The 12,846-nt window shown below is 52.2% G+C and overlaps 1 protein-coding gene across 2 annotated transcripts; it reads right to left on the bottom strand.

Moving 5' to 3' along the window:
* Positions 1-715: 715 nt before the first annotated feature.
* On the bottom strand, positions 716-12,429 carry LOC112909913 (interferon regulatory factor 4-like). 2 transcript variants are annotated; one of them, XM_072736136.1, is made up of 8 exons: positions 11,564-12,429; positions 5,790-5,998; positions 5,382-5,479; positions 4,416-4,527; positions 4,228-4,296; positions 2,693-3,061; positions 1,985-2,103; positions 716-1,757 (listed from the first exon to the last, which is right to left on the bottom strand). In XM_072736136.1, the coding sequence occupies exons 1-8, from the start codon at positions 12,034-12,036 to the stop codon at positions 1,620-1,622; spliced, it is 1,587 nt and encodes a 528-aa protein (XP_072592237.1). In that variant the 5' UTR covers positions 12,037-12,429; the 3' UTR covers positions 716-1,619. The 2 variants fall into 2 exon arrangements, with proteins under 2 accessions (XP_072592237.1, XP_072592238.1); XM_072736137.1 differs by having other exon boundaries at positions 5,790-5,979; positions 11,564-11,923.
* Positions 12,430-12,846: the final 417 nt, after the last annotated feature.

The raw sequence follows: 12,846 nt of genomic DNA, 5'->3' as shown, positions 1-12,846 counted from the left end.
GTCTCCAAACTGCGGCTGGCGACTCTTCAGCTGTCCGTGCTGTGATGAGAAGGCAACAGCCCCTTTACACAGCATCCAGCATTCTCCTAGGGTCTAGCACAGAGTAGAGGTTTGGACATGACTCAAGAATGTCACTCTGAACTGAGGCTCCCCACCAGCTGCAGCCTTAGGCCAGCGAAGCCTAGGACAGTCAGGTCTTCTGAAGGATGGAGTAGCCTGCTCCATGCTCTCCCACCCATAAGAAACCAAGTCAAAGGACACCAACTGTGTGCCTCTCCATGTCAGCCTCCTGACAACTCATCTTCTCTCTCTGCATTTACTCCTTGGACCAAGATTGCTCCAAAGGCCTTCACGGCTTCTTTTGAATAGATGGGGAATCTAAGCCTCAGAAAGCTTAAGGGGCTTGCCTGAGGTCACACAGCTAGTGAGTGACAAGGCTGGGATTTGAACCCAGGATTCTGTAACTCCTTAACACCACCTTTTCTACGGAAGAGCTGCAGGGATAGAGGACATCACTGGATCCCTACTGGAAAACAGGCTATGAACCCCAAGAGATCAGGGACTTGCTGTTTTGTCCAGCACTGGCCCAGAACTGGGTAGGTGCTCAATCAACATTAGCTGAATGAATAAAAAACAGTGATTGGATTGACCTCAGTCCTTTGTCAAAGCATACAGTTTCCCCCCTCCCTGGCCCCATGAAAGAGACTTATTAATGTATCACTAAAAGAGATTTATTATGTTGCCATCTGTAGGAGAATCCCTATAAAGAAAGTCAGAAATCAGAAGAGGGAACAATGTCTGATATCCAGGGCAGGAAACAGTAACTTTACTGCCAAGGCAGGGTCAATTGCCTTCATGATTGAAGGGGCTCCTTCCCAATTTTCAAGGACTCCCTACAACTTGCAGTTTGCAAAGTTCACTGGGGTTTGGGGAGGGCCTGGACCCCCGCTTCCTACTTTCGCTTCTGCCTTAGGGCTATGTTTGGGGGTTTGCCTCAGTTTCTCTAAACACAGTATCTACTGGCGCTGGTGGTTCAGCTGTCAGCCCCCAAAGACCCCGGTTCAGGCCAAGTTTTCTGCTGTGGGATCCCCTCCCTGGCCGTATAAGAATGGAGACTAGTGACAGGTAGGAGGAAGGGCCTGGAAACTCAGAGCCCCTCAGAGGCAGGCAATTCTGTTACTATGTGGTTTCACTCTGATCCCTGAGGATCTAATTATCTGTAAAACCAGCTTTAAGCAAACCTTATAATGAATCAGTTGGAGGTAAAGCAGGCTCTCAAGTATACCATCTCAGACTTGTTGGGCTCCCAACAAGAAATGAAGTTTTGTTTCTGCCCTAATTGCTGTTTCTGGAACCTCAAGGTTGAGTTTGGTTTCCTCCTGACTTCCCAGGCCCAGCTGCATGCTGTCCGCCTACGCGCCTTGTTCCAGGGCTGCGTCTCTGCCTCTGCGGCTGAGAGGTTGAAGGGCACAGATCTGCTTCCGCTGTCCCCACAGACCTGGCTGATGGGTGTGTGGGGGGTGGCCTCAAGTCCCTGGCAGTTGGGCAGCTCTGGGGTGGGATCCACACCCGGGGTGGGAGGGCTGACTTCAGATGGTAGGAGAGGAGGAAGTGATCCTTTATTGCTGATTCAGCTGTGCCGTAAGCAAGTGAGTGATACCATCGGACATGCTGAGCTGGGGACTTGCCATCGCTGGGGCACCACGATAGTGGCGCTTGGAGTCCAGGAAGAGCTGGCGGGCGAAGACTGGCTCCACCTTTGAGGGTGTGGGGTGCAATGAGTCAACACTCTCAGCACCCCCTAGGTTTCCATAGCAAGTCACAGCCCTGGTGACATTCTCCCCACCCCACAGACACTTTACATGCAGGGTCCTACAGACCAGAAGGTCATCAAGTCAGGAAATGAGGACAGAAGGGAGTCAGTAAGGGGCTGTTCCAGGTGATTGGAAGGCGTGGCTCTTCACTGGAGTGGGAGGTGACTCACGTGGGCCATGATGAGCCGCTCCTCTGGCTGGTCTGGGGGCCCTGGGTACTCCTCACCAAAGCACAGATGGATTTGGTACTCGGGCTCCTGGCCACCATCCTGCAGGTGGGCTCGCAATTCTACAGGCAGCAAGACTGGGGGCTTGGGAATCCCACCTGGTGCTTATATCCCATGCCCATGTCCTGGAAGGCCACATCCCCATTGTGCGCCCGTGCCCTGTGCCCACTTCCACATCCCTATACCTGTTTCATGTCCCACATCTGTGCCTACTTCCAGTGCTCATGCCCTGTGCCTTGTGCTTCTATGCTCACTATCAGCCTGTGCCCATTGCCATCCACCTATACCTATGGTGTGCCCAGTGCTTGAGTGCCCAGCCTAGGCTTAGCGCCCTATACCAAGGCACCTGCTCAAGTCTTACGCTCATGCCGCACAGCCAATGCCCCCAGCCTGCCCCGTGCCTACCCTCCCATAAGTCTATGTCCATATCTGCGCCCAGGTCCCCCGATGCCCATATTCGTTCCCGCTCGCGGCGCTTGTGTGTCTCATCCTCTGTTTCGATGTCCACCACAAGCCCAGAATCCATAAGCCCATTCGCCTGCCCTCACACCTCGCGTGCGCCCTCTCCTCTGCTCTCGTGCTTCTGCCCACGCCCCTTGTGCCCAGCCACTCTGTCCCACAATGCCAGCGGGCCCACCGCCGCGCTCTTACCCTCGAGGAAGCGGCGCGTGTCTAGCAGCTGGCAGGTGCGCTCGCGCTCCAGCTTGTTGGGCTGCGCGCGGTGCGGGGCGAGCGGGCCGCGCCAGTACACGCGGCCCCGGCACAGGCGCTTGGCGAACACGCCCTCGGGGGCCACCCACAGCAGCACGCCCCGCTCCAGGTGCCGTAGCAAGCGCCGCAGCACGCGGGCGCCGGGCGGCGGCTCCGGGAAGCGGACCTGCGCGAGGCGCGGCGGCGGCCCCAGCAGGCGCTCGGCCGCGGTGACTGCCCGAGGGCTCAGGCGACAGCCCTCCGCGGTGCGCGCGGTGGTTTCCTGCACCAGCTCCGCGCCGTAGAACAGCCTCACGTGCAGCCAGCAGTCTGCGGGCCGGGAGAGGGGGCGCGCCGGGCGTTGGAGGCCCCAGCACCGAACACCCTCTCAACAGGGCAGGGGACGCCCCCACCGCCCGAGGTCCTGAGGGCCCCCATGTCGGGAGTTTTTGGTGCTTCCTCCGGATAAATGATAATGATAATTCTAGTAGTAGCAGTAGTAGCACTAGTACCAGTAGTAAATAGCTGCAGCTTCCAGTATAAATGAACTGGTAGTTGAGCTCCAGAGTCAAAAGCATAGGACCTGAGGCCATCTGTACAATTGGGACAGGCTAGGGCCCTTCCAGTCCCAATCTCTGGGATTCTAGGAGCTTCTTCCCAGCAAATATATATATATTTTTAAAGATTTTATTTATTTATTCATGAGAGAGAGAGAGAGGTAGAGACACAGGCAGAGGGAGAAGCAGGCTCCATGCAGGGAGCCTGATGTGGGACTCAATCCCAGGTCTCCACGATCAGGCCCTGGGCTGAAGGCGGCGCTAAACCGCTGAGCCACCCAGGCTGCCCCCCAGCAAATATTTTAATGCTGATACAAGCAACAATAAAACAGCAGGTTCCCATATGAGGGGACAGCAGGATGCTCAACAGGTTGGGCTGGGAGCTCTGCTGCCCTGCCATTGCATTTTGATCTTTCAACTGCCACTTAGGAGCTATGACCCGAGAGTAACTTTCCCAGGGCTAGGGACGCCTGGGTGGCTCACTGATTGATCATCTGTCTTTGGCTCAGGTAGTGATCCCGGGGTCCTGGGATTGGGTCCCACATCAGGCTCCCCACAGGGAACCTGCTTCTCTTTCTGCCTATATCTCTGCTTCTCTCTGTGTGTCTCTCATGAATAAATGAATAAAATCTTAAAAAAAAAAAAAAACTTTCACAAGGCTACTGTGTGATTTCAGGCAAGGTTCTTTTTTTTTTTTTTTTTTGGTAAGGTTCTTAATCTCTGTGTTGGGTTTCTGTATCTGTAAAGTGGGGGTGATAGCAGTATCTATCTCACAGGGCTGCAGGAGAGCTTAGGAAGATGCCTGGCATAAACTAAGCCCTCAACAAATGTTAGCTCTTTTTATTATCTGGGCTGGGTGCTTTGGGTAAAAGACAAAGGCTAACTGGCTCTCCCCAGTTCTGCACACTAGTCAGAGGGGAGAGCCTGCAGATTCCTTACCAGGGTTGCTGAAATCCTCAGAGGAGGGCAAGGGGCTCCAGTGGTATGCAGGTTCCTGCACCTGGTACCCTAGGGAAGGAGGGGAAGCTGTCAGGCACCACTTCACCCTGGGTCTCTCCACCCCTAGGTCAAGGTCCTGGAGGAGGCCAGAGAGGAGGCAGGCATGAGTGAGGCGATCTGGTCCTTACTGTGGTCAGCCAGAGGGCCTGTGAGTTGGGCAGCTGATGGCAGAGAGGCCCGCTGGGCCAACCTGGGGGGTTGTTCCTCGTCCTTATCCTCTGTGGTTGATCTGGAGCTGTCCTGGCCATTGGGAGAGATTTATGAGTGTGGGAGAGGAGACTGGGGGCCACAGGAGTTCCCAGAATGTCCTCAATTGGGCAGAAGGAGACCTGGACAGACTGCAGGCCAGTTGGGGTCAATAGAGGCTGTAAGGTTTCAGAGCTCAAGACCTTTTCTCTCCCAGAGGTAAAGAATTGATGGGGCCGTTGGAGATTAGGGGGTTCCTCACTATGCCAGGAAGAGAAGAGTGAAGAGTGAATTAGCAGATGGGGGTTCAGAGGTGATAGAGGGGACAGAGGTGATAAAAATGGAAACAGAAGTGATAGAGATGGGGGACAGAATATAGAATGCATGCTGATGGAGGCACTAGGGACAGTGGATTGGACCAGGCTGGTGGGGGGATGGGGACAGAGCAATGAACCATGGATGGTGGGGGAGAGGTGGTGGTGGTAATGGGGATGATATGGACAGGGTGATGGGGGTGGAGATGCTGGGGTGATGGCAACAGCGAGAAGGTGAGGGAAATGCAGTGACAGAGCTGCATCTGATGAGGGCAGAGTGATGGACCCAATGATGACAGGGGCAAGGGGTGAATTTCAGGAGAGAGGCCTGAGGCAGATGGTGATGGAGTTGAAGGGAACAAGGGGCACCGAGAGGTGATAGAGGCAAAGGGAACAGGACAATGGAGCTGAAGATGGTGGTGCAGATAGAGCAGAGGTAAGAAGAGGTCGAGCTGGCAGGAGGGATGGGGATGGTGATGGAGCAGCAGCTGGAGGAGAGGACAGGACAGATGACAGTGCCAGAGAGCACCGAGGGCAGTTCGGGTGAGAGGTGACTGAGCTGGCAAGGCTGCAGAAGCTTGAAGGACAACCAACCTGATCTGTCCTGCAGGCCGGCTCTGTCACTTCTCTGGGGGACTCCTGCTGACTCTGAAGAATGTTCTTCTTTTCAGGGGGAGCACAAGCCCTGGCAACTGGGTGGAGCAAGAGGCAAGCTGTTGTTTCCTGGGCCTCAAGGGGACCCCCCCCCAATAGAGGTAATCCCACATGAGGATGAGGTCACAGCATGATTTCAGGCAGGGCCCACCTCTCTCTGGGCTTCAGTCTCCTCCTTTTCTAATGGGAACAGAAATTGAATGTCTATGGGTCTTTCTGTGTTTACCAACCCGGGAGTTTAAGCTTAATAAGCCCACCATTTCTCCGTTGACATACAGATGGGCAAGATGAGGTTGTTATTGCCCAGAGAGCTTTCCTCGGCCACTACCTCCAGGGGCAAGATGGTACCTGGACAATGGGCACCGTTGGACACAATCCGGTAGACTTTGTAGGGGTTGGAGACATCCAGCTGGCTGCGCTCGCGCACCTCACAGAAGTCGGCGCTCTTGTTGAGGGCACAGCGGAGCCGGGTCTTCCAGGTTGGAGGGTCCTCCTTGTCAATGCCCTCTAGGTGCTTGCCCTTGTATATGGCCCAAGCCTGAGGATGAGCAGGGGTGCTTGGGGAAGGATAGACCTGGAGTGGGGCTGGTGTTGTGCAGAAGGAGGGGGGCCTGCCTCACCTCCCACCCTTCTCTCTCTCCCTCCAGGCCTCTGTCCCCTTCCCCTTCATCCTTTTCTGTTTCTTCTTCCCTCCATCCAGCGCATGTTCCTCAAGCTCCTACAGTGTGCCAGGCCTGAGCCAGAGACTGGGGACTGAATGGGGAACAAGATAGACATGACTGCTGCTCTCTAGGAACTCAAGTCTGATGAGAGAAAACAGCTACAAACAGCTAAATGGAAATAACAATATTCCAGGTTGTGGATTATGATCAATTTAAAAAATAGGATCGTGGGATATCAAAGAATGGCAGTGCTTCGCTATCTGGAGAACTATAAAAATAAATCCTGACCTATTGCCACAGACAAAGTGGACTTCAGATGATTCAAAAACCCAAGGTGAGGGCAGCCCAGGTGACTCAGTGGTTTAGCGCCGCCTTCAGCCCAGGGCATGATCCTGGAGACCGGGGATCGAATCCCACATCAGGCTCCCTGCATGGAGCCTGTTTCTCCCTTTGCCTGTCTCTCTGCCTCTCTCTCTGTCTCTCTCACGGATAAATAAATAAAATCTTTAAAAAAACAAAAAACAAAAACCCAAGGTGAGAGGTGAAAGTGGAAGCCAATAGAAGATAAAACTCTTTCAGGGGGAAAGAATGCCTTCCTGTGCCCCCTCAAAGGCATGGACCAGAAGGCAAAACAAAGATGATGTCTGAAATCGGCAAGGGGCTAATTTTAGAACATAAAAGGAACTTCACAAACCAACAGGAAACCAGAGAGCATCCCCTAAAGAAAAAGTTCTTATCAAAGGGCAAGAATGGGCAATTTAGGGAGGAGGAAACCAGAAGCCCATGAGCATATGAGGATGTACTTTAAACTCATTAGTGTCAGAGAAATGTACAATAAAAATGTGAACTACTGGGGTGCTTAGGTGGCTCAGTGGGTTAGGCATCGGACTCGATCTTAGCTCAGGTCTTGATCTCAGGGTCATGAGTTCAGGCCGCACGCTGGGCTCCATGCTAGGCATGGAGCCTACTTAGTTTTCTTTTCTTTTTTTTTTTTTTTAAGTGAGCTATCACCTATAAGCCAACAAAATATTTAGTGAGTTGGATAATGCCAGGAGATGGTGGAGATGTGGACACTATTAGTGGGTGTGGGATGGTACAGAGCTTCTGGATGGTAATCAGGCATGTCTCATCAAATTAAGTCTAAATATACTCTCTGAGTAGAAATCCCAATTCCAAAGGAATTCTCACAGGGGCTTATGAGGGGAGCAGGGCTAGGATATTCACTATAGCATTGCTTGTGGTGCTCAAGAGCAAACTTGTGTCCATCCCCAGGAAAGTGGATAGAGGTGTGTGTGTGTCATGGACGCCCACTATAGAGTCTATGCAGCATCTAGAAGCATCTAGGAGCAACAAATAAGATGTACAGAGAACAAGAATAAATCTTCAGAGCATGATCCTGAGCAAAAAAAGGGAAGACACAGAATGAGATCTACAGATAACGTGAAGTGTATGAGGTAAGCATACATACAAAACATTTCTCTATAAGAAAGCATACAGACCAGAGATATTTGTTAAACACATTAGAATGACTAGTGGCAGAGGCATTAAATGAATAAGAATATGAGGGGCTACTTTAGAGGGGTTATCAGAAATGCCTCTATGAGGAAGTGGCATTTGAATTGATGCCTCAACGAAAAGGATGGAGTCCAACAAAGGGCTGGGGGAAGGGTGGTCTAGGTAGAAGGAACAGCAAGTACAAAGGTCCTGAGGTGGGAAGACTGATAGATTCAAGCAAGGCCTGTGTGACTGGAGCAGAGGGACCACAAGGGAGGGCAGGAGGAGATATACTGGTTGCAAAGACCACATTCAATACTGGAGGGTTTTAACTCATGAATCCTATTCAGTCATTGCCTTCAGAGATTCCAGACCTGATGTGGAAAAATGAACACCAAACAGAAAACGGAGCTCCTGTGTTGGTGCTGCTTGGCAATGGTGAGAACTTTAAGGCTTGATTTTGCTGCCTGCAAACTGTGTCCACAATACCTAACCTGATGTGGTTGTGTGGGGTGTAGCATGAGTGGTCTCGGTCTGTGTAAAGTACTTAGCACAGTGCCTGGCACACAGTCAGTGCTTATTTATTGAATTTTTGTTCATTATATTAAGGATATAACTGAAAGTTAACCTGGGCACAGGACACAGGGTACTATCACTATGATGAAAGAGGGACCTTTGCTTTGTCTGCTGCTCTGTCCCCCAGCACCTAGAGTGGTACCTGGTACAGAAGAGACACTGTGTGTAACTTTGTTTTATGTGTATTTCTGTTTAAGAAACATTTTATTTCGGGATCCCTGGGTGGCGCAGCGGTTTGGCGCCTGCCTTTGGCCCAGGGCATGATCCTGGAGACCCAGGATCGAATCCCACATCGGGCTCCGGTGCATGGAGCCTGCTTCTCCCTCTGCCTGTGTCTCTGCCTCTCTCTCTCTCTCTCTCTCTGTGTGACTATCATAAATAAAAAATAAAATAAATAAATAAAAAATAAAAATAAAGAAACATTTTATTTCATATAAACTGTTTCAGGGATCCCTGGGTGGCGCAGCGGTTTGGGGCCTGCCTTTAGCCCAGGGCGCGATCCTGGAGACTCGGGATCGAATCCCACGTCGGGCTCCCGGTGCGTGGAGCCTGCTTCTCCCTCTGCCTGTGTCTCTGCCTCTCTCTCTCTCTCTCTCTCTCACTGTGTGCCTATCATAAATTAAAAAAAAAAATAAAATAAACTGTTTCATTCCCATTGAGCTCATGGCCAACAGCACAATAACTTATGCCTGACTGAAGCTTGTCTGAAGCTTATTTTTTCCATAAGACACATCATAGTCTTGTCATATGTGGGAATGTTAGACAGCACTTTGGGGTTACACAGGCTTGGGGGCCGTTTTAAATAGTAAAATTGCCAACAAAAAGCACAAAAATATGGGAAAATGGGGCACTAAATAGCCCTTGAAAAGAACACCTGTTTCTAGTAGAAGAGCTGAGACAAGAAAGCAAAGCGTCACTTTGTTCAGCGTCAGCTGGGAATGTGTGCATCTGGGGACCAAACTGGCCATTCTGCACCTGCCCATGGGCCACAAAAGTGCCTTGAGTACTGACTTTGGAATTGCAAATACATGTTAGCGAATATGCAAATCTGCAAATATAGAATCCGCAAATAATGAGGGTCCACTGCATGTGGTGCAGGGAGGGGAAGAGAAAGTAGAGACAGATGGAAGCTGGATCGTGAAGCTCCTCAAAGGCCGAGCTTTATCCCATGCCCTTTGGGGCACCAGGAGGGTGCAAAGCCAGGGAGTCCCTTGCATGGGTCAGTGGTGGATTGAGGGGAGGGGAGGGCCAGTCTCTCAGAATCTCCCTCTTCTGAACAGCACATGGTCCTAAGGGACAGGCTATGTAACCCCCCCGTTCAATACTCACTGAGTACCTTCTGTGGGCCAGGCCCTGTGCTCAGTGTCACAAGCCTCAAGTAGCTGCAGGCAGTCTGCTGCGGAGGAGTTGTTTCAATGGAAGAAGCAGAAGGAATCAGAGGTGGCCTAGGAGAAGCACTGAGTTGGAACTTAATAAACGCATTCAACGGATGAATGCATTAGGGAAGGCTCCTGAGATGTTTAAGCTGAACAAGATGAGTTGGCCAGGTAAAGCTGAAGAGGAGAGGGTATTTTAGTCAGGGTGAACAGCAGGTGCAAAGGTCTAACAGTGACAGACACATGAAGCATTTAGAAACTGAAAGAACTGTCAGGCCAGGTCTAAAGCCAGGGAAGGGAAGGGTGGAGAGAGATGAGCCAGGGAGGAGCAGTTCATGCACAGCTCTGAGGTCTTGGTAAGGAGTTAGAACTTTATCCCAAGAGCAATGGGGAGGCCATGGAAGGATTCTAAGTAGGGAAGTGTCAAGGCAAGATTTACATTTAGGAAGATCTCCTGGGATCCCTGGGTGGCTCAGCAGTTTAGCGCCTGCCTTCGGTCCAGGGCATGATCCTGGAGTCCTGGGATCGAGTCCCACATCGGGCTCCCTGCATGAAGCCTGCTTCTCTGTCTGCCTATGTCTCTGCCTTTCTCTCTCTCTCTGTCTCTCATGAATAAATAAATAAAATCTTAAAAAAAAAAAAAGGAAGATCTCTCTGGAGGACTGAGGGGAGATCTGAGGGGCAGGAGGGAGCAGGGAGCTCTGTGAGGTTATTGGGATTGTCCTGGTGAGAGATGGTGAGAGATAGGAAATGGATCCTAGCAGATGGACTGCAGAGAAACTTCTGTAGGAAGAACCAGCAGGCCTTGGTGATAGAGTGCAATGAGACTGGAAGGGAGAGGAGAAGCCAGGGTTCAGGTGCCTGGCTCTGGAATCTGGTGACTTTTAGTGTCACCTTCCATCTGGGGACACACAGAAGTTTGTCGAGGCAAACTAGGAAGTGTGGTACTGAAGATGTGCTGAGTTTGAGAGTTCTGGGGGTCATGAGACCAGCAGGCTTGGGGCCTGGAGGGGAGGCTGGGAAAGGTGGGGCTGTGGAGGAGGGGAGTGGGCCATGAGGAGGGAGGTCCTGGAGCAGTGCTGAGAGTACCCACAGAGGAGTGGAGGGCGGGGGAGGTTGAGTTTGGGGTCAGGAAGGTAGAAAGAAAATGGAGTGAGGGTGGTGATGGGAGCAGATTCTGGAAACCAAGTGAGAGTGTATCATGGAGGAAGGGTCCACCGGGACCAGACCAATCAAGAGGTCAAAGATAATGGTGATGGCATCTTTGGATTTGTAAACGAGTGATGTTTAGCAGAAGGGACAGAAGCCAGACTGAGGGAGGGAGTTGATGACCAGACCTGTGAAAGTAGGAGCTGAAGGTGGCTGTGGTGTTTGGGTGGTGGCAGTGGCTGGCTTATTGCTCAGAGGAGAGCTTCCAGAGTTTTGAAGTTGATGGGAAGGAGGCAGTTTGAAGGAAGTTAATGGTGACTGAGGCTGGAGAGGGCATCCCTGGAGGAGAAGCATCCTTGGAGGGGGTGCATCTGTAGAGGAGGGGCATCCCTTGATGGGGGGGGGGCATCCCTGAGAAGGGTTGGTGTAGGGAAGCACCGAATGTGTCCCCAGGCTACCGAGATTGGCAGTTTGGAGGGGTGGGAAGTTGTGGGAATCCCCGGTGGTGTCTAGTTTCCCTGTGGGAAGGGAGGAGAGGCCTCCTGGAGAGGTGGGGGATGGTGCACGTATTGCCCCTTTGGCTGATTCTGTTTTAAGAGGGCATCCTTGTGGAGCCCTGGCGGGGGCTCAGTGGCTGAGCATCTGCCATTGGCTCAGGGCGTGATGCCAGAATCCCTGGATGGAGTCCTGCATTGAAGTGCCCAAAGGGATCCTGCTTCTCCCTCTGCCTGTGTCTCTGTGTTTCTCACGAATAAGTAAAATCTTTTTTTAAAAAAAGAGGGCGTCATTGGGTCTCCCATGCATGCACAACACTCTCTGCAACCTAGAGACAGCTGAGGCTAAGGGGCAAGCGAGTGGCCCTTACCCTGAAGAGTGCCGCGTCCTGCTGCGCCTGGTAGCCCTGCTGGGCCGCGTGCTTCCAGGGGATGCGGAAGAGGGTCTTGCCTGCGTCCTCCCAGCGCAACCCCGCGTAGCGCCCGCTCTCGATCTGTGCCACCAGCCAGTCGCGGAGGCGCAAGGGACCCCCGGCCCCCGCCATCGGTCGCCTGCCGGCGGGGACCTTCCCTTCCTCCTTCCGCCAGGGGTCGCCGGCCATCCAGGACGCAGTGCGCCGGCGGCCAGGTGTGGGGTGCGCGGTGGCTGGGACCCCAGCACGACCCAGCACGACAGGGAATAGCGAAGCCACCTGGATGGCGCGCGGAGGCGGCGAAACTGAAAGTTCTGGATGGGCGAGTTTCGCTTTCCTTTTCTCTCCCTCTGACCCTGGGAGGCCCAATCCTTTTGCCCTTCTCTGTGGTAGCCTGGCCCAGAGGGCATCTTGTGAGACAAAGTGGGCATTTAGAGGCACAGTGGGATGCTAAGACCCACTGGAGGGTACTGGGGAGGATACCCTAGGATCTGCCTGTCCCGCCGGGGCTCAGAGGAGCAACCAGAGGCATCCATTGCCCCACCCATGCACCTGTTCTCTGTCCTTCCCAGCCTATGGGAACCTTACAGGTCTCTTTTCAGGACCTGGACTGTAGAAGTTGTAAAGCCATGGTGCTTCTTAGACTAACTCTCATCAGAATTGGGAGGCAGAGACTGGTTTACAGTGTACATACAGCCCTTGCCTCCACACCAGATCTGCAGAATAAGACTTTCTGGGCAAGAAGCCCAGTAATCTGCATTTAACAAGTTCTGTGGGATTCTGATCCAGGTGGTCTATGGGCCACACTTGGAGAAATATTTCCTTAAATACTGGGGAGTTTTCATCTACGGTGTTGACCTGGCTAAAGCCTTTCTTGCAGGTTCTCAGGTCAGTTCTCACTACAGTGTGTGAGATGAGTATCATTACCCATTTATTATTAAGAAGAAGAAGGTGGGTGCCTGAGTGGCTCAATCGGTTGGGCATCTGCCTTTGGCTCTGGTCATGAGCCCAGGCTGGAGAGGGGATCCAGTCCTGCGCTGGGCTCCCTGCTCCTCGGGGAGTCTATTTCTCCCTCTATGCATCCCCTCTGCTTGTGATCTCTCTCTCATGCTCTCTCTCTCAAATAAATAAAATCTTTCTCTCAAACAAAACAAAACAAAAAATGGCTCAAAGAGATTAAAGCCCTGTAAAAAGGTAATGAAGCTAGTACCTGGAGGCAGTCAAGATCTGAACCTGTGTCT

The sequence above is a fragment of the Vulpes vulpes genome, chromosome 14, assembly GCF_048418805.1.
Source record: "Vulpes vulpes isolate BD-2025 chromosome 14, VulVul3, whole genome shotgun sequence".
Classification (NCBI taxonomy): Eukaryota; Metazoa; Chordata; class Mammalia; order Carnivora; family Canidae; genus Vulpes; species Vulpes vulpes.
This window is presented reverse-complemented; position numbering and strand designations above follow the sequence as displayed.

Coding starts and splice junctions, on each gene's coding strand:
- LOC112909913 (XM_072736136.1), bottom strand. CDS start 12,036: ATGCCCACTTTGTCTCACAAGATGCCCTCTGGGCCAGGCTACCACAGA. Junction 3,062..4,227: donor TGAGGATTTCAGCAACCCTG/GTAAGGAATCTG, acceptor CCCGGCCCGCAG/ACTGCTGGCTGCACGTGAGG. Junction 2,104..2,692: donor CACGCGCCGCTTCCTCGAGG/GTAAGAGCGCGG, acceptor TGCTGCCTGTAG/AATTGCGAGCCCACCTGCAG.